Source organism: Cheilinus undulatus, linkage group 4, assembly GCF_018320785.1.
Source record: "Cheilinus undulatus linkage group 4, ASM1832078v1, whole genome shotgun sequence".
Classification (NCBI taxonomy): Eukaryota; Metazoa; Chordata; class Actinopteri; order Labriformes; family Labridae; genus Cheilinus; species Cheilinus undulatus.
The window spans coordinates 19,201,871-19,224,089 of NC_054868.1; the positions used below are offsets into that span (position 1 = coordinate 19,201,871).

The 22,219-nt window shown below is 39.7% G+C and overlaps 1 protein-coding gene across 1 annotated transcript in view; it reads right to left on the minus strand.

Annotated features, from left to right (window-relative positions):
• epn3b (epsin 3b) overlaps nucleotides 1–16,513 on the minus strand; it is a 29,069-nt gene extending 12,556 nt beyond the window's left edge. The window contains exons 1-3 of the mRNA XM_041785860.1: nucleotides 16,414–16,513; nucleotides 3,211–3,441; nucleotides 690–848 (exon numbers count right to left, since the gene is read on the minus strand). Coding sequence (XP_041641794.1) covers nucleotides 690–848; nucleotides 3,211–3,279 — 228 coding nt within the window. The 5' untranslated portion in view covers nucleotides 3,280–3,441; nucleotides 16,414–16,513. The remainder of the gene's footprint in view (nucleotides 1–689; nucleotides 849–3,210; nucleotides 3,442–16,413) is intronic.
• Between the last annotated feature and the right edge of the window lie 5,706 nt (nucleotides 16,514–22,219).

The window sequence follows — 22,219 nt, forward strand, 5'->3', positions numbered from 1 at the left end:
GGGCAATGAGATGGATGCAGGACGGATATGTCTTCCAAAACCGCAAGTCTATAGCCATGCTAGCAGCTCTGTTAAGCTGTACCTGAACTAAAATGTAACATTTGATGCATGCTGATAAGTCTACAGTGATAATGCTATGTGTAGTAGGTATAATATTTACCATATTTAAAGAGTACATTTACAGAATATCAAATAATACAAGGTTCAGCTAAGGAAAACATCAATGAGAGTCACAAGTTATTATAATTCATCTTGATACTGTGAAAATCTATAATTAAATTTGATATTTCAGGACTTTATTTGTATTAACAGTTTTTGATACTTTTCAACACCATGCGTTTTAAAATGGAACGATGTTTGATTGCATGTTAAAGTATCAAACCTAAAAAAGAAAAAATCTGCAGATGTTTTTAGTCATTTTGTGACCTTACTTGCCTTCCTGGAAGCTGTGCTGCTAGCATGGCTAAAAACTGAAAGTGAAAAAGGCATTCAGACAAAGCATTGGACATAAAAATAACAGCAGCAGGCAGAAGTGTGAAGGTGTAGTTGTTTTGTGGAGGAGGATAAGAGTTATTATTAGAACGTAATGAAACGGGGAGGAGATGAAGGAAGGGAAGTGTTTGTCAGTGAGCAACAGTCACAGAGAAGCTAAAGTAACAAGGACTGACTCTGGTCTTTCATGAGCTCACCTTGTAGACATGTCTCCAGTTCTTGCCGCTGTCATTGAGGCGTTTCCACACCATGCCCATGACCTCGGCAAACGCCACCACATTGAAGGTCAAGTCAGCGATCTCTGACATGAGCGACGAGGACGGGCCCCATGGGTCATTGGAGGTGGCTTCCCGTACCTGCAGAGAAACAATGACTTAATTTATTTTTCTTTCTGTATCGCATGCTTATCATTAGGGATGAACAATATTTTTGGTATGATATTGATATACATTAGACAGATAAAAAGTTGAATATTGGTACCAGCAGATATGAACATTTCTGCTGACATTTACAGCGATATATCTGCAGTGGATATTAACAGTTTAAATCATATTTCTACCTTAAATTTTGGCAGAATGTGCAACTGTACCATCAGGTATAGATGATTGCCTGGTGTGCAGTACTCTCAATGGAGTCAAACATGAACCCAACCAGATATTTTTTAATGAAACATCAAACACAAAACAACTATCAGACTGTCTACTTCCCCACTGCTCTCCCAGCTCCACTTGACTCAGCCTCTCTTTGCACAGGAGAAACTTGGGGGCAGATCCACTAAAGAATAGTGGATTTTTGAGTGGCTTTCAGCTGTAAAAATGGCAAAAAAGATCTTATCAACAGAGCACATGCAAAGGGGAAATCTGCACTGACTGCACACAAAATGAATGCAAACTGTTCAACTGAGCAAACTGTGCCCTGTCCCATTGACATGTATTTAAATGAGGAGTTGGAGGAGTATTCAGTGCAAATTTGCTCCACTCAGATACAAATCAGCCTCATTACAAATAGCATCTAATCCACAAAGGCCAGCACTAACTGTAACAGGCAGTAAAAGTGGTGCAATCTAAAACCAAATTAAACCAGGTATTGAAACGGCACTATTTTTCTCTCCCAATCTTGCTTTCCCTGCCTTTTTTTCCCTCAGTCGATTGTTACTGTGTATCCTTAGATGAACTTTTTTTTTTTTTTTATCAGCAACATTGCTCTGTGGAACCTGAAGGAACACAGCATAAGCCACTTTAGAATAAAATACATGTTTAAATATTAAATTGGTCATTAATGAAATAAATATCTGCCTTTGCTGCTATGTCCATCATTTCCTATCTGAAAGCATTATTACTTTGTAAAAGAAAAACCCTGTGAGCTAAAGTATTTGTGGAGCATTGGTGTGTTTAAAATGGCTTATAATATTTTACAATACAAGGTCAAACATTGGAGCAGCACGCATAAATACTGGACACCTTTAAAAAAATCAACTCATGGCAAAAGCACACAGTTTCACCCCGTTTACAGTATACATGGAGGAATTTTAACTGTATGTTAAGCAATTTCTTGTCCATTTACTGAAATTATTGTGTGTAAATTGTTTATGCTTCTGTACAATGAAACAACGCACACACAACAGTGCATGCAGTGCGTGATTGGCACATTGAGACATTTTGGTTTTCAGCATTCCTTTTTCAAATTGTTTGATCTGATTATGCTTTTGAAAGGGAGAGAACAGGCAAATGAGAATGTTGGAGGGACTGTCTTTACATACAGCATTTAGGTGAAAATAAACACAACATGGATCCTGAAACACTTTGCTCTACCTGTAAAAGAATGTAAAGAACACTGTAGTGTCTGATAAGAGACCAGTTCTGTCTCATATAAACAGCTATTTCATGCGTAATGGCCAACAGTAGTATTAATAACACTCTTCAGAATGACTTCTCTCAGCTTTAAGTGTCCAATTAATGATTTCCAGACCTACTGTATTAGTTTGGGTGACAATGTCTTATATGTGATATTGTAACAACAGCAGTGGCACCAGTGTCTGGTCAGTGCATTTTTCCCTTGTTACTAGTCTCTGAGTCACACAAAATCCCCTCATGAGCCCATGAGTTTTGCTGCATGTCTTGCTGCATTATGTCTGTTTCACTCTGTTATTGTGATGTTGGTGATACAAGGGCAAAGCCATTGATGTGCCACTTGACTGATGGCAAAATGCGATAAACTCGCTCTGCAGTGGGCGGGTTTGCACCTGAATGGTATTAGTGATAATTTTTTAGGGGTTCAGATACAAAAGAGGAGCTCTTTGCGATCGCAAATCTCACGCTGTAGTTGGCGCTATTAGTGTGGTACAAAAAGTCTTTTTGGATCTGCCCCTTGGTGTTTATAAAAATAGAAATAAAATGCATCAGCTTATGTCAGTATCAGCATCGACTAAAATAAGTTTGGAAATATCTTCATATATTGGATATTGGCAAAAATTCAATATCGTGGATCACTATAATGTTCTCTTTTATCCACTGTAATATTGTCATGGAACTTCAGATATTTCATGACATAGGACAAAAGGAAAAAATGACATTTATAAGAGGCATTACAGAATTATCCTCTGATGTGTTTGATTTGTTTTGACTTAACATCGATATCAGAGTAAAGAAATAATTAATTGTTCATCCAAAACGGTCTCATAAAAGCTGCTGCAAGCCTTGAGGAGAGTATTAGTAATACCTTGATCTCTGCCTCTGAGTAGTTGTGCACAATATTCTTCACTTGTCGACGCAGGGCTGAGGTCGTCATGGTGACAGATGATGGAGGATGTTGAAAAAGTGATGAAAGCAAACACTCTACAGGTGAAGAGACGAGGATAAGAGGGGGAATAGGGGCTGGAGGAGGAAAGGAGAGAAGAGAGAGGAGCTGTAGCTATGGCAATGAAGGCTCCTCTTCTCTTTCACGACGGCCCTGAAAGAAAAAGAAGAGACAAACTCATAATTACGTAAAAATACATTGTTTTCATCTTAAAATTTTGTTTCTGTTTTTATTTGACCATTACCAGACCATGAGTTTTCTAGTGAGATCAGAAAATGGGCTTTCACAAGGGATTTCTGGCCAAGACAGCATCATGAGAAGTTTCACACATCCAACAAACAGCAGACCATAACAGACAAAGATGGAAGAACTCAAACTTTAACTTTTTTATGGATGTCTTATAATGTTGTAATAATTTTCCTGCTACCCTTTGTATCATCCGTCTCTATTAGGGTATCCAAACTTTGTATTGCAGCAGCCATCAGTAATTTCAATAAATCAACAAAATTTAAGGTTATTTCTATTTAATCAGTGAACATTTATTCACTAACATAAACAGGGCACTCCCTCTGATGGTAAAATAAGTGTAAAAGTAAAAAACAGAATTCTAAAAAATTAAATAGAAAAACAGGAATTTGGCCAAAAATAAAACAGACTTCATATGGCCCTATAACAATGTCCCATCCTTCAGTTGTAAAAGACTAACCAACTTTCTGGTACCAGAGAGTGATGGTGTAAAAACCCAGACCTTACACAAATCACAAGGCGTCATGAAACAACACTTTCCTTGAGGATGATGTAGCGTAAATAACACCACAATCAATTACAGACAAAAATGTTGCTTGAATAAGCATTTTCCTCACATCAAAAGAAATACTGTCTTTGTTTCAATAAGGAAAACCAAATTTGCCTTGTTTCTTTGACTAAAAGGCTTGCCGTCTGCACAAAAATTATGAGTTGGTTAAACTAATTATATAGCTTTTCTATCAGTTCAGGCCAACAATCCTGGTCAAATGTAATTTAGCCTCCTGCAACTAGTAGCCACAGTAGTCTTGCCTAATGACTACTACCTTGCCGCCCCAATGCTCTTTACTCTGCTGTAAAGTCTTGTTTAGCCCGATTTTGTTCTAAAAGATGGGGATAAAGTTGTCCAGAGCCAGTTTCAGGTTATACTCACATATAACTGAAACATTCAGGGTCGATATTCAGCTTAGGAACATGGACTTTAACCTGCAAAAGAGTTCAAAGGGCCACAGTGCTATGGCTGTCAACATTAGTCACATTCTGAGAACTAACTTTGCATCATTAAGGTGTGATGTTGTTTAACCATTGCAATGTAACATTTGTTTATAGAATGTACACTTGACACAGCTAAATGCAACTATATTTTGCATTTAAACAGATGGGAAATAGTTTGTCTAGGAACATCACTGATGAAGAAGATTTTCTTCTGTTTGAACACATTCAATCAGCCCATTTTTAAGGTAAAAATGTAAGAACCATCAAGAAATTATGACTTAAACTTTGAGAACTGCATCATTTTGGTCTAACCTGACATGTTAGATGGATGTGTTTCAAACCTTTGATATACAGTGTTTGGGAGAGGGCAGAGCCTTGGAAAAAAAAACTGAGGGTGATTGGATGAACGTTCTGTCTGTCACATCTTTACGGGCCAATCAGAGCAACAAAACACGTGACGTAGCTGTGACCGAGGTGCGCGTGCGCTGCTACCAAGGAATAACGCGAACCATGGCGACCGTAGACATGTCAGTACACAACTTTTGTCGTTTTTGAAAAGAAATCAACTCACTGCTGTTCTTTGTTCTTCTTTTAATGAAGAAATCTAGTCAAGTTCTGATAAAACTGGCGCTTTAGCAGCATCCTATCTTTTGGCATATGTTAGAGCCATGAGACAAAGAGAGAAATCATTTGTGGTTCGCTCATTCAGCTAGATCATGAGCAAAAACTCTTTTTTAATTGCAGAAATACACTGGCATTCTTTTTGACATTCTGCAGGAGTTTGATTAAAAGTTTTGATATCAAAAACAAAAAAATCACATGACATGACAACTGCACCTACTGGTATTGGTATAGTCTTTGTCATCTAAAAAGAATAAACAAGGACTGATCATTGAACGTGTGTATGCGTGCATAAAGTAGGCCATAGAAAAGCTCTGGTACTCAGGTGTCTGATGAGGATTCTTGGTGGCTTAATTTATTTAGGCCATTACACACATACTCACACACACACACACACACACACACACACAACCTATTTTTCCCTCCCAAATTCATTTCTCAGAGAGGCCACCAGGGAATTGATCATTAAGGGTTTCACTGATACTTCTCCCTGTGCTTGGGACTAAGCTGCCGCTGACACAGATCATATTTTAGCCACAAAATCAGAGCTGTGATTTCTCCTCTAGACTACCCCTTTACTCTCCAGTTACGTACTCACTAAACCGACAGACATTTAAACACAGTTTGACTTTTACAATCAGACGTCATTCTGATTGATTTTTGTCTGCAAACCACACAAACTTTACTCACATGCTCCTGGGTTTTGGATACTTCACTGACAAATGTCTACTGTACAATTTAAAAATAAGCTCTAAACATCAGCTTTTCTAAATGGCTTTTATTTGTGTTTGTAGAACGAGAAAAAAAAAAGAATAAAAGAGGAAATAATTTAGAAAACAACATGCATGCCCTCTTAGCTCCTGCACTAATAAAAAAAATATCCAGCCTGATCTACTTCAAAAAAAAAAAAAAAAAAAAAAAAAAAACAGCATCATGCATGCCTTTTTAAGTAGATTAGTAGATTAATCTTTGTATTTACAACTTTTTTTTTATGAACAAAAAAACTCAAGTCACATTACCTTAGATTTTTGAGTAGATTAAACAAAACTAGTGTTTAATTTTTTTTCTTTGAAACTGTTAAATCAAGTAAAGTCAATGTCTAAAATCACTTAGATTTACTGTGTTGATTAAAAAACACTAGACTTGATTTCACATTGGAGGGATTCATTAGAAATATTTTTTACAGTATTAGTTATAGATGCATCTAAGTACACTTGCTTAATTTCACCTCATAACTGAGGTTATCAAAAAGGCTTAAAGACCATGTAAAGTGGTAATAAATCTGTATTCAGGTTTGTTGGCAGGCTACTATGTTATGAACTACAAGGTCAAATTTCAGTCAAATGAAACATCTCCAAGTTTATTAAATTAAGCTTCTAAATCATGAAGATTGAGGCAGTAAAATCTGCTCCACGATGGTGTGGGCATGTCGGTTGAATAAGCTGAAGACACAAGTAATAGAGTCATGCAGTCATGACATAATTTTGAAGGCAAAACCTGGATGTTAGCATCCCTCGGCGGCGAGCCTACGGGATTTCTCAATGGGTTTTTGGATCATTGCTGAAAACAAGATCAGTGTCGAGTAGAAGTTTATGAAATGTACCTTTCTGTTAATAATGATAATCTTCATGAATTTAAGAATCTTATTTGGTTCGTAAATATAATTGATGGGAGTAAAAAGCTAATGTCATGCTACTGTATATGAAATGACAACACGCTAGACTAAATTTGACGTCTTCACCCAAGGATACGAGTGAAAGTCAGGCTCAGTTGCTGCGCTCAGGGTGGTGATGTATAAAGTGCTAAAATGCAAGGACTTCTTGAGGGAGTATGGGAGTTTGCTCATCCAGTCTCCATGTTCTTTCTGGACTTACAAGAAGACTTACAATCATATCCCTCATGTGGGGGGTACAGCGGATCCTGGGGCCACTGTGGCAAGCCATTGGGTCCCTGTATAACCAAAGCGAGAGTTGTGTTAATATTCTCAGCTCAAAGTCAGACACATTCTTGGTGCGTGATGGCCTTTGCCAAGGCTGCCCCTAATTTTTAATTCTGTTTGTGATTTTTATAGACAGGATCTTGATGTGCAGTCGAGGGGAGGAGGGTTTCTGGTTCAGGGACCTCAGAATTCCATCTTTGCTGTTTGCAGATGTAGTTCTTCAGCTGGGGACCTCCAGCAGTCACTGGGACGGTTTGCAACTGAGTGCAAAGTAGTCAGAATGAGAGTCAGCACCTCCAAGTCCAAGGCCATGGTTCTCTGCCTGAAGACAATGGATTGCACCCTCTGGATGGGGAGTGAGTGTCTGCCTCAGGTGAAGGAGTTCAAGTATCTTGGAGTCTTGTTCATAAGTGGGGGTAAAAGGGAGCACGAGACTGACAGGTGGATCGGTGCAGCGTCAGCAGTACTGCGGGCTAGTCCTGGACTGTTGTGGTGAAGAGGGAGCTGAGTCGAAAGCTTCTGATTTGCCTTAATGCAACTTTGAAACTGCAGAAGGTTTACATTTGAACACCAAATTATGAGTAATGTGTTGATATTTGTTTCTTTGATAAGTTATAGGGAGTACTTACGTTTAAAAAGTTTATCATTCCTTAACTTAAGGACAAACGTTATGAGCCCCTCTATGACGGAAGAAAGACATATTGAATAAAGTGAATGAATAACAAGAGGGAAAAAAAATGTTTACTATAACTACAGCAGCATGTTGAATATGTCACCAAAAAAAGACGTTTACTGAAATGAATTTATAGTGAGATCATTATTTGTGAGTATAATTAAGCCTGCCTGTTTTATTTTGGATATTTATATAGATATTTGCTGATGCACAAGAAATGTATGGAATTTTGCAGGAGGGGAGCCCCTAATGCTAGGGAGGCTAATGCTTTAAGGGGTTTCTTTAGGGCTGCTCAATTATGGCAAAAATCATTATCACTATTATATTGATTGATATTAAGATCAAACCCTCCAGTATCACTCTGGACATTTTTTAATGGGTAAAATTTTTCACTTTTATTTTGCAATAATTTTGTTGCTGCAAATGACATGATAATGTTTTTTTTAAAGGACCAGCAGTAAACTCTGTACCATTTTTCTGACAAAACTGATTTTGATGCATTAATTAAAGAACAAAGATGAGCATCAGAATTGTTGCTGAACTTGACCAGTCAAACTGACATTTAAAAGCTTAAAATCCCCCAAACATCAAATAGTAGTTTTGGACAGGACTGAAGTTGCTGAAAATAATTTATCAAAAACTGTGAGAAAAAATATTTTAGTATAATTTTTTAACTAATGTTAATGAGATGTAATGGTATCGTTAATTCAACTGTATCGTGGTGATAGAAGCGGGTCAATACAGTGGAGGTCTTGAGATTTGAAAACAGATTTTACATCTGCATTGCATGCATTTATTAAGTTAGAATACCCTTAACACTTGGAAAAACGAGCATTTTTGAATGTAAATGATTAGTTAAAAAAAAAAAACACAATAAGGACATAAAATAACATTGATTTAAAAAACAACAACAATTACTTTCCTGGCCAAAATATAACAACAAACACTGAAAAATGTATCACATGACAAAACCTAGAAACCAAACTAGTGTAACATGACATGTGGCACCGTAATCATTACATCACGATAATACAGTTTTCATGATCCTGCTTAGCCAAACTTGTGATTAAAATTGAAACGGGATAAATTCTCAGCACTAAGAGCTGTGCAAGGCAAAGTTCTTAAATCCCCTGTTAAAACAGACAACAGCAGCTAAAGCAGTGACTCTCAACAATACAAATTTGATTTAACAGTTAAAAAACAAACCCTCTCCATGTCTGTTTACTGCTACTTCATAACCATTCATGATGCTGCCACATTAAAACAAGTCACTAGATGCCTCATCCTGCTGAAAAGCAGACATCAGCAGTAGCACAGAGGAACTGAGATGCACACAGCAAGGACACAGACACATTTCTGAGGAGGAGTGGCATGTTTGTATGTGCAAGCGAGACAGAGAGAAGGAGGGAGAGAGAGAGAGAGAGAGAGAGAGAGTGTAAGAGAGAGGGTCGGTGAAGGGCACAAAGAAGAGAGTGAAGCTCAGCAACTTCAACCATGTATCACCTTTCTGCAAATTCATCTTCAGCTTTGTGTTGTGTTCAGATGTGGACACACAACAGATACACACTAAGATGCACAAAGACATACAGAGGTTATTAAAGGTTGGAGTTGTTTGAAACTGTTGTTCTTTTATTGCCCTTTCTAACCCCCACACCATAACTGATCATTCATATTACATAAGTAATGTGACCTCTGTCTGCAAAACAACACTAAGAAGAAAAGTCTGCTGAGAGGAGAGAGACAATTCTATAAAGTATGTGAGATACAAGCAATTTATGTTATTTAATCCTTATAATACATTGACCTGTGTTAGACATATATGTCTTTGAACATGTGCTGCTGGCTGCCACACTAACAGCCACTAAAACATCTACCAATGTAAAAGCAGGCCAGCTCTTTAAAACCCTTTTAACCCTTTAAAACCTACCATTGTGCAAGTCCGCTAGGACATATTCTTACATTTTTATATACTGTAGTGCCATTTTGGGAGTATTTTTACTTGCTTTACATCGATATAACCCTTATATCCAAAGTTTTAATAATATGTATTGACTTGTGTCTTAACTACTACAATAAATTGCTTAAAAGTGCAATAAACCTAAAAAAAAAAAAAAAAGAAAATAATTTTTGGTTTTTCACATCTATTTCAAAATACAGAAATTGCATAGCTGTGTCCCTCAAATTTGTAAATGTAAAAAAGTTGCACAATATCCTTTGGAACCACAGGAAATTTATTTGGAGTCTGTCAATTTTTTAACCTGTAAAAAAAATGAGCCAGATATGTAGTTGGACTCTTCATCTGACGCTGTAATTAGTTTGAAAGCTTCACACAAGTGGTTTGTTTGGCGCGACTTGAATTTTGCGAATCCATGACTACATATGTCTGGAAGTGTGTCAGCATTGTGTGTATGTGTGTGGGTTGTGTGTCTGAGTGTTTTTGTAATAAAGTAGGGGTGAAATGAGAGCGAGGGCGAGTATGTATGCAGGCTAAGTTCTTCGGTGTATTCCGCAGAAAAAAACTACATCTCCCAGGAAAATACATCACTTCCTGTTGTTGTTGTGGGGGGGGGGGGGCATGTATGAATCATGTGACAGCTAATGCGCAAAACGTGATGATGTTTATTTCAACTCAGGAAGTGCTGCAAATACCTGTGGTCTTGTTTATAAAGATTTTTATATGCACTTCATTGTGTATTTTTACAAACCTATCACTGCAACGAAAAAGTGCTGTGAAACATGGTGAATGTGTGAAATGTTAGTGTAACTCCCCAGTTTTTATATGCAAAAAGAATGATCAATCTATCTTATCTGGTTTCAAATCCATCGCCTATCAAAAATGAACATGTTAATCGTAGGGCCGGTGCTGCGCTGGAATCCATAGGGTTAAAACACACCAATAAAACCCAAAAATCATTATGTAAATGCAGATAACTGAGTTAAAAAAAGGACCTTAACGTTTCATCATGAATAACTTGTGTCAGTGATCAGTGCTTCAGCGAGATAAGATCCTTATTTACTGTATTTAAAGTTTATTATTTCTGGCTGAAACTTACTGACTACTATCTTACTACTATTCTAAAACTTTAAAAATAAGTCAAAAGGCACAGCTTTAATGCTCTCCTCATTAGGTTGTAGACCAATCACTGCAACTATGCACCAGTGCGCAGAGATGCTGAGCCATTATGCAGTTATTTGGGGGGAAAATAAACCTTTGCATGCAAAGTGGCCATAATGTATTAAGCATCTAGTACTGAGGATGGTGGAAATAAAATCAAGATTAACATACTGTCTGTTAGAGCTGACTGAGGTGCAATACAGTTTTTATGATACATCAACTTTCCAAAGGTTAGGAAACAATTCACCCTCTGTATTACTTCAAAAATATGATGATAAATGATGTGTAAGGTCAGTAAATTACTCTGGCATCGCTATTACAAAGCTAAAGCGAGGAGTTAAAACAGTGAAGCTCCCCGCAGCTCTTCTATCCATGTGTGGCACTGTCATGCATGACGAGACTGTCAGTGTTGCAGGGGTTTCCTAAGTTTTCCTTCATTCAGGGGGGAAACTTTGTCAAAGTTTGCTTCAGTGAGCGCATTACCATTCTTCTAATTAAATGCACTGTCTGTTATTCTGAATATTTAACATGGACTGTCAGAGATGCTGGCGGGATTGGACACACACGGAAGTGGACAACACATGCTGCAGAAGTGGGTTTGGGTACAGGAATGTGCCAATGACTCTCTAAGAAAGCCAAGATAGATATTACCACAGCTCAAAAACACATGCGTTAAAAATTCATTTGTTCCATTATATTCAATGTGGAGGACAATGCTACACAATACATCTTGCCTTAGAGGCAGCAGTGGCATTATGGACAGTATTTCCAAAGACACTAGCAGGGGCAAGATGTCAGTATACAGTAATTTTTTGCAATGGTATTTTAGGAAGTACATGTTGATAAGGTTTGTGTGGATCAAGGTGTAGTGTTAACTTCCAGGCTGTGTAATTTCACCCAATTTCCTTGCACCAAAGTCTGCAAGCAATCAAATCTCATATGATAATACATGATTTCATATCAAACTAATAACTTGTTACAGCAGCTTGTTATTGCAGACTGCATTAATTAGTAAAGTTTGACTGTACTTGTTAGCTTCTGGTTCAACTATAGTTAGAAATAATTGCCAAAATACATATATGGATAATGAATTAGGTTATAGATAACAAGACAGCAATGTTGTTGTCTAAGTAAAATAACCTGGTGCTCATCAGATAGAAATCTGCTGGATAGACTGACAAGGGGTCCCACTGCAAGCTGTGTGCCTCATGTTTTGTACTTAATGTATTCCATATTTCCACTCTAAATAGATCCCTCCATGTATTTTAATGCCTTAGTTGACCATTAATCTAAAGTTAAGATTACTCTAGTATAGTGGAATGAGAAAATGATCAATAATAAAACTTTAAACAGTCTGGCTGAGATGGAAGAAGCATTTCATGAGGAATGACACAGGAGAAAAACACCACTGGGACTGTTCACTGGGGCTGTAAGTATTTATCAACAGTCCCATTCGAATTTCATTTATTATTTTTTACAGATTTCAAATAGTAATCGAATATTTATGCACATTTTTTATTAATATGTATGTAACACATTCAGTTGCTTGAATCACCGTGCAGTTACACATTTGTCCACTAGAGGACGCTCTAAAATTAGATTACAGATTGCAGTGAAGAAATACTGAGCTAAAAGCAAAAGTAGTTCATGTTAATTCTCATGTACTTTTTTTAGCCACCAGCACCATTAAAGGCCTCTAACAGGTATTTTGTTACTGATAGTCAACTTTTAAATGAACGGATTAGAAATTAAATGTAAAACAAAAACAAATTAAATTGCGCTGCTTATGGTGTTTTAAAAAATGCTGGTGCTATCTTGTCCCTACATGTTTTTACCTATAAACATGAGGTGGTGATCGTGGTTTTCTGAATCAAGAACAGGACGTTTTTGTTCACTATAGTCCCAGCTGTGGAGAAAACCCTCTCCGCCCTGACAGTTGTTAGGCCTTTTCTATCAGAAATCCAACAAGTCCAGAATATATTTTTGACTGGCATTGACTTTTCAGGGATATTTTGATATTTTAAGCCTCTCTAAATAATCATGCATTATCTCTTGAGAGAGAGAGAGTGGTGTTTATTGTCACTGCTGTGATTTGGTCATAGGCACAAGGCCACAGGCTGTGTGACCAAGAAAATCACAGCAGTGAAAATATTCAGTACAACATCTCGACCACAAATGTGAAGTTGCTTTTCAAAAGCAAATATTACGCAGGAAATAGTAGTAAATTTAAAATCAACATCAGATTGTGTTTTACCTTCACCAACTCAGTTTGTTCCACAACTTATCCCAAACACTCTAATGCACAAAGTAGTAGCTCTACTGCAGGGCAGTGAGAAACAGAGGCAGAAGGATAAAAGTCTATAAATGATAACTTGGGAGTCAAAGAGAATTCAACTAAATAATGATTTTTTTTTGCTTCTAAAACTAAACAACAGACAGTCCAGTTGTTTAATGTTGTCCAAATGTGCGCTTCATGCACCAAACGTAAGTCATCTATCATTTAAACAGGTAATGTAGCCTATGACATTTTAGAACTATTTCACACATTTAAAGAGTTTTTCCACCATAAAGTTTAAAGGACAATAGAGGGGAGGAGAGGAGAAGTGTGACCCTCAATATTCTCTGATGGAGATCTATCAGAGTGAAAATTACAGATGTGAATCTGCTGTAGTTCTTTTCTAATAAACAATCACTTAACAGTCAGCATTTTAATATTAGCATAAACTTAATATCCATTGAAGAAAAAAAATCGAAGAGTCTTGTCTGTAACAGTGAACTATGACACAAAACTCTGTAGTGTGGTGATTCATATGTTCAGGGAGAAGACTTTATTAAGAGGAGGGCTGATAATGAGCATACTGATGAGAGAAAATAGATTGTGTGGATGTCATACCATGTGTACCAAATTTGGCATATAGCACATAGTTTACAAACACCAAAATGGTGGCTAGTGGAAATACCGAGTGGCTAGTAAGTTTGCAAAACCACTAGCCACCATGGCTGGTGGGCAAAAAAGTTAAAGTCAAGCCCTGATTATCTCCTATACCAATGTAGTTAAGATAAAACTATACCTATTGCGTGCAGACTCCAGCTCATCTTCTTCTCATGTCACTGTCTGTCCTTCGTCACCTTGCCCCTCCTCTCTCCCTCTGATCAAAATTGAAATTGAAAAACACACCGCTATCCAGTTCATTTACAACAACAATACCTGCATGCAGTGGGCGAGACAACATGGATGCAGAGAAAGATGGGAGCAGCGCAGGAGAAGAGGAGCTAGTCAGCAAAAAGGAAAACTTTCTGTAAAAAAAAACTCTGAAAACGTGTTGCAACAAAAAGTTCAAACATGATGGATCCCTTCAACCATTTACAATAGTGGCACATAGTGCAGTATGAAGAGTGTGTACAACTCTGTTACCCAGAAGCTAAAGCCTCAATCAAAAACAACTGTGCCCAGTCTCAGAACGGACCTTACCAATCAGCATCATTTGAGAAGAACAGACCGTAAGTAAAGGCGGGTTAAGAAGCTGGAAGCTAAGGCTGCTGCTGGTGTAGTGATTAGCTTGGATAAAGCTAAGCTTAGCACAAAAAGTAAGGAAATTTGTGTTTGGTAGATTATTTTTTTGTTGTAACAATGCTTCTTGGCAACAAATCTTATACCCTTTGAAAGCCTGTAAAAAGTACCATATTCATAAGGAACATGCTTTTGTGGGATGAGCAGCAGAGCTGAGTATGTGGGTTGAGCCCATGAAAAATTTGCCAAATCCTCTCTGCCAGTGCCAAACAGCTGATTCTGCCATTGACTCTTGTTTGGTGTATTTGATGACTGAAGTTTGTAGAAACAAGACATACTGGCAATTTAACAATTTATTCATTAAACCAGTGGTTCCAAACCATTTTTCCTTGGAGCCCCCCAACTTGTTTCAAAGACAAACTGAGCCCCCCCAAGACCCTAACGAAAAAATTATATTGTCATATGATTGCCAAAAAACAACATCCATTTAATTGTTTTTTGATAAAACACCAATGAAGCAGCTGTTCGCAGGTTTGTCTTGCCAAAAGACCATTGTATAAACTGTTAATTAATTGCTTTATCATGATTTTGCTTAATATTTGCAAATCTAATTTTGACAACCTCAGAGCAGACAAAGCCTCCCGCCCCCCCGAGATCTTTGGTGCCCCCCAGGAGGTCCCAGACCCCAAGTTGGGAACCACTGCATTGAACCAACAGGAGCTTCAGTAGCATGTTGAAAAACCACACACAGCCACAACAGCCTGGCACCTCCTCCTCATGCTGGTCACCAGCCTGGTCACACACTGCTGTGGGATGGCATCCCATTCTTGCACCTTTTTCCTTACGTAAAAAAGATCATAAAACCAGGGAAATAAGAGTCTGGTGTGTAATCTGATGTACGAGATAGACTGATAATAATAAAAAAGTTGTAAATATAGCTCATTCAAAGTATTTTAGAGCTCCATGCTGAGTTAGGGTGACACATTTTTCACACGTCCTATATTGTCACTCATGAAAGACCGCTTGCCCAATCAGACTGCTTGGTCTGGACTAAATGGCGTACAATTTAGAATAGTTTTGTTATTCTGAGTTCCCCCTATTTGACTGTCACTACCTCATGTGTAAATCCACAATAACAAGCTAGTGTGTGTCCTTAAAGCAGAAGTGTTAAATCTATCTTGTATGAATCAGATGATTAATAAGATAACAGCTACAGCTCAGTTGAATGAGTATATTTGATTAAATGTCAAGCAGCACTGAGACTGATGTTTGTGATCAGAGCCATGCAGGGACACACTGTGGAGCTGCTCTGTGGATAATGCAGCATCTCTGTGGACACAATGAGAGCACCCACGGTGCTTTTAGTGGGATATGGACACGTTTTGTGATTCATAGCTACAAGCTCCAAGTGACTCATCTGGTTGTAGTGACTTAAATTTGCTCTGAGACACATGCAGCCACAATAAATCGCCTCATGAAATCACTGACTCAAGTCGTGATGCTCATCTCCACAGAGACAGTAGTGGTAGGTGAGACTAAATATCGCGAGAGTAAATCATGCTCGGGTTGCATTTAAAGTAAAACATTAGCCTGATACCTCTACCCCACCTGATAGCCTAAGTTATAAACGTGGGCAGATAAAATGATCCGCTCATATGCGTCAAATTGCTCAAACAGAAAAACAACGTCACGCCGTTGTCCACGTTTCTAGGTGCGCATGCGTGCTTTGGCAGCAGGTGTACTGTATATGTCAGGTGGCGATGGAGTGGAGGAGGGCGGCCGTGGAGGGTCTGCATTATGCATAACATTACTCAACCTCCACACACATTCACTTACACCCACACGCGGTGGAGTCCATGTGCGGTTGCCTTGTGTAGCACCGTTATCCTGTGTAAGGCCAACTCCCAACATGGAGCTGGGAAACAGCTCGATACATTGTGATATTTATATCCACATGATAGGACCATTATTGCCGCCAAAAAGCCACAGAAATAACCCCCCGGTCATTTAGACTACATGCTGCTTACCTCTGCCATCGCTTATCTCCCGCCTCGTTCACTCGGCATCCCCTGCTCTCTGCTACCTCCTCTCCAGTCCTCCTCTCCGGACTCCTTAAACCAGTGCGACCACCACTAGGAGCCCCTCACGCGCCTCAACCCGGCTAACGTCACACAGGAAACGTATAGTGAGGCATTTTTGTTTATAAAGGAAGCCTTAAATGAGGATGTCAGCGACTAAAGGCCGGCCTACTGCTGATGCTGCGAGCCGCTTCGGCAGGCAGTCAGAGCTGAAATCCGCATAGGACAAGGATAAGCCACAGCACACGGCTCACTCACTCCCTCTCTCATACACGCATACGGCACCGGCAGTCCACGCACGCTCAGCACACACAGCATCACAACAGGGAGCGTGAAAGGGGAGGCAGGGACCGGGGGCGCCTCGTTTGCAGAGTCAGCGCTACTGTTTATGAAGAGTTAAAGAAAAATACCCCAAAAATAAAGGTGGAGGTGATGGAAACTCGTGAAAAATACTCTTATAAATGAAGTTAAAGAAAAGCATAAAGTGCGAATTGATTTTTAGTAATTCGAGGTTGACTTATGTTGCAATTTGATGAAAAGTGGCAATTAAATGATGAATGAAAAAATCATCGTTCATCATTAACAGTACAAACAGTTCCATATATTCAAAATTCCCAAAAGGTAAATTAGTGATTAAATAGTCAGCTCCTCGGTCACTCTCCTCCTCTAAGGCTTTGCAGTTCAGACATTAGTTTTAAGAGTTTAGTTTTTTTTTTTTTTATCTTTTTTAACCTTCTGAGACCCATTTGTTTGGAATGCATTTTTAGTTTCCCCACTTATTAGGGATCATCAAGACCTGAAAAGTTTAGCTCATCCTTGTTCATGAACAGGAATTAATTTTGACCATCAATAATGTCCACAAATTCCCCTTAAATTTAACGAAACTACCCAAAATTTCTGGTAAAATTCCACAACATATGTCTAAAGTTTCTTATAAAAAGTACCCCAAAATTTCTTCAAATATTTCAGAAAATTTTCTGTGAAGTTTTTTCATAAAACCTTAATTTTAATCCAAAAAAAAAAAAAATCCCCAAATTCCCATGTGAATTCCTGAAAAAACAAACAAAAAAAAATTCCCCCATCACACATTTTTGTTACAATTGGGGAATTTTTTGTTAACTGTGTGCCAAAACCTAAATAAAAAGAATGCCCCAAAATAATTCCCTAAAATGTACAAATGTATTCATCAAAATTCCATGAAAATGACAGAAAGTTTCCCAGTTTTCTGATCAAAATTCCTGAAATTTCCACAGAATTATAGAAATTTCAAAGGACACCTGCTGCCCAATAAAATTTCTGAAATGAAAAAAATAAAGTAAAAAAAACCCTCCTAATTTTCCATATTGATATTCAAAAATTTAATTCTGAAGAAACTCTAAAAATATACTAAAATAACCAGTATTTCAAAAGAATTACTTAATCTTCAGTGGATGTTTCAGACGGTTATCTCAAAAATTCTAATAGAAGTTATTACTAGAATGTAATGTCCCCCTATGTGCCATAGGGTCTTAGGGGGTTAAAGATGTATGTAGCAAAAAATGCCTGCTGTAAACAATAAAACTTGAAGCAAAAAAGTTAAACATAAAAGATAAATGTAAAAGTAACAAAAACATGTTACAAACAGTGGCGTGCTGGGGTATCAGTCAGCGCCAGCAGTACCCCTCCCCCAACACATGACCACAATATTTCCCTCTCATTGACCTTTTAATGTTTATAACAGAGAGAGTGAGTGTGTGTGTGCTTATTCATGCATGTTGGTGTGAGCGTACGAGAGTTTACCTAAAAGCAACAACAAAAGCATATTTAAGCAAAGCCAATCTTATCCAGGGGGAAAAAACATTACTCACCCATTACTTGTAGATAAAATCCATCCTGTGATCCTCCCTGAAGAATCGCTCTAACTACGACGATTAATTTTAAAGGTCACATATTTTACCCCTTTAAGACATTTACATTGATCTCAGAGGTCCCCAAAACATGCCTGTGAAGTCTGTTGCTGAAAAAACACTCTAGTATAGGATTTTTGCATTCTTAAAACCCCTCTGTTTCAGCCCTGCTCAGAAGGAGCTGTTTCTGTGTCTGTAGCTTTAAATGTCATAGAGCTGTCTGACTCCGCCCCTCTCAGGAAATGGATGTGGCGTAATGAATGTGGCCCTCCTGATCCTCCTCTCAGGGCAGAACTTTGTTCCAAGTGGGGAGGGCCAACCAAACCTGGGGTGCGTACTCCCCATATGACATCATAAGGGGAAAATCTGAGAACAACTTGTTTCAGCACACATTTTCTGACAGGTGGTGAGAGGTGGGGAAGAGAATTCATTTTTCTGGTTCTTGGGGGATTGTGGACAGGCCAGGGGCACATATCTTTGTCAGAAAAGCCTGAAAAAGTGTATTTTGCATAATATGTGATCTTTAAATGAACGACATTCATAATGCCTGGACGTGTGCTTGGGCTTGTACCGGAGAGCAGACAGGTCCACCTGGCTTTGGTGAGCTGAAATTAAGTTTAGCTAATCTCCCTTTTTCAACCTTGCACCCAAAGCAGGTCTGTAACTGAATCAACGCTTGCTGGTAATTATTCCCATAAGAGCTGGCTAACAATGCGTCATCATGCTGCACCTGCCCATGGCCCAATCATCTCTGCTCATATGAACGGCAACACCAGGCCAACACAAGAAACACTGTTTGTCCTAGGGCAATGTCAATAACACATCAAATTGGATTGGCTGATGGCACTGTCACTCAACGTTGTAACCCCAATAGTAACGCCCAACTTCAGTTCAGGGCTCGCAATGCAACTGGCCACGGCAGAGGAGAGGAGCAGTGATGTGTTTAGGGCGTAGGCCAACATAACATCCATTTTCTGAATAGAGTTGCATACTGAACAAGTGGTTTCAAAGACATTTCAGAATAACTTTTTGATTATGAAAATAAAAAGAAAATATTTTCATTTTTTAACAGGGATAACAGTGCTAGTCTTGATGCCCCTGACTGCACACCTCTGGAAATAATTAAAAGAGATCATTAAATCTCACATCCAGTTTTGATGTTTAATAAGTTGAATCAAATATATTTTCATCACCTATATTTTTATTATCGTTTTTTGTTACTTTTAACCTTAAAGGGGACATCAAGTACCATTAATGACCCAGGGGCCACCATGGCTGATAGATTTGAGAAATGTACCGATGTACACGATGAACAAAAACAGAGCACGTTCTCCTCAAGTAAACCAAAACCAAGCCAGGAGAGAAGTGAACAACTTTCTAACGGTCTAAAACAAAAATCCAGTCACACACAGATCTCAGCGTTTTCACATGTTTAAAGAAACCATAATCCAACATATCTAGTGTGTTAAGACACAACATTTAGATTTCACTTTACAGGGACTTAAACAATGATGAAAATGTTTGCTCTCTTAATGATAAATAATTAATAAATAATAAAAAAAGATTAAATTTTCCAATATTTTCAGCAAATTGCAACAGTTTTAATCAGATCAACCTCAAATTACTCAAATCAATTCAGAATTTTTCACTTCAGTTTTAATTCAAACACATATTTATCCTTTCATTTTCTTACTTAACAAGTTTGATCACCTTTTCTTTGATCATGTTATGTTCGGTAGTGTAGGTGGACCCAGAATGCGGAAACGGAGGAGCAGGTTTAAACAGTTTTATTGTACAGGTAAGTGAACAAGGGAGGGGGGATTCCAAGAGTCCAGGTGAGTGAGAGAGTGAGCTGGTGCTGGCTGCGGTGATCTGGGCTGGAGGCACTGGAAGAAGAGGAGAGGCACGTTAGAGGAAAGTTCACAAAAATGCAAGCACTGGAAATCACTGATAACAATCATCAAAGAACACAGGAAACTTCTCTGAAGATCTCGAGAGAGAGTGAGCCTGGAGCTGGAGTTACCGTGAGGTAAGGTCTGCAAGACTCAGGTGCTGTAGAGAGCTGCAGCCGATCTTAAGTAGTGTCCGTCAAATGAGTGATTCGCTGCAGGTGTGGACTCTCCACAGCACCGGGGGGGAGGGGTGGATGCCTCAGGGAGAGCAGAGTAAAGTTAGCAGCCAGCACGAGACTCCGGAAACCCGAAGTTAACCAAAATAAATCAATGAATACAAATTAAAACACCACAGTACCCCCCTCTCAACGGACGCCTCCTGGCATCCTACCAGGCTTGTCAGGATGCTGTCTGTAAAACTCCCGTAGAAGATCCTCATCCAGGATCAATTTTCGGGAGATCCAGGAGCGTTCTTCAGGGCCATACCCCTCCCAATCGACCAAAAACTGGAATCCGCGACCCCGTGGTCGGACGTCCAGGATCTTCGAGACGGTAAAGGCCGGGTGGTCATCGATGATCCGGGGGGGTGGAGGGGCGACGGCCAGAGGGCTCAGATCACTGGAGGACACAGGTTTAAGCAAGGACACGTGGAAAGTGGGACGAATCTTCATAGATTCCGGGAGTTTGAGCTGCACCGCTGAGGGGTTGATGATCTTGGTGATCTCGAATGGACCCACGTAGCGAGGACTTAACTTCCTGGATTCGGTCTCGAGGGGTAAATCTCTAGAAGATAACCAGACCTTCTGGCCAGGGCGGTAATCAGGGGCGGGGACGCGGTGCGCATCCGCCAATCTTTTGTTGCGCTCCGCTGTGCGCGAGAGCGCAGCCTTAGCCGTTCTCCAGACCTCCTTTATGCGCTGCAGGTGTTGCTGCACTGAGGGCACAGACACGGAGACTTCCTGCTCCGGCAACAGGGGGGGGCTGATACCCAAAACAGCACATAAAGGGCGACATACCGGTGGCGGAGCAGGTGAGGGAGTTGTGGGCATATTCTACCCAGGGGAGATGAGAGCTCCAGGAGTTGGGGTGATGGGCGGCGACGCAGCGTAGAGCAGCTTCCAGACTTTGATTGGCTCTTTCAGTTTGCCCATTGCTCTGCGGATGGTATCCAGAGGACAGGCTGACAGCCAAGCTCATTACAAAACTCCTTCCAGACACGTGAAATAAACTGAGGTCCGCGGTCTGACACAATGTCGCTGGGGAGCCCATGGAGCCTGAGGACGTGGAGAACCAGCAGGCGAGCTGTCTCAAGGGCGGTGGGGAGTTTGGGAAGAGGGACGTAGTGGACACCCTTGGAGAAACGATCAACAATGGTGAGGATAACCGTGTTGCCATCAGAGGGCGGTAGACCAGTGACGAAGTCCAGGGCGATGTGGGACCAGGGATGACCAGGGGTAGACAGAGGGCGCAGTAACCCAGCAGGAGGTTGGTGAGATGCTTTCCCTCGGGCGCAGATGGAACATGCAGCCACGAATTCTCGAGTGTCTTTGTTCATGTTAGGCCACCAGAAGCTTTGCTGCAAGAAGCTGAGGGTTCTTTGAAAACCGGGATGACAGGTGAGTTTGGATTCATGGGCCCACTGGAGCACTGCTGAGCGAGCAGAATCAGGAACAAAGAGCCGACCGGGGGGTCCGGTACCAGGATCAGGTTGGAGCTTCTGGGCGTCTTTGACGGTCTGAATAATGTCCCAGGTGGCGGCTCCGACTATGCATGAGGGAGGGAGGATCAGGTCTGGCTCCACATCATCCCGAGGAAGGGAGTCAATGCAGGAAAGGGCGTTGGGTTTGATGTTCCGGGAACCTGGTCTGTAGGATAGGGTGAAGTTGAATCTGCTGAGGAACAGAGCCCACCGGGCCTGACGGGGGTTGAGTCTGCGTGCTGTACGTAAGTAGGCGAGGTTCTTGTGATCAGTCCAGA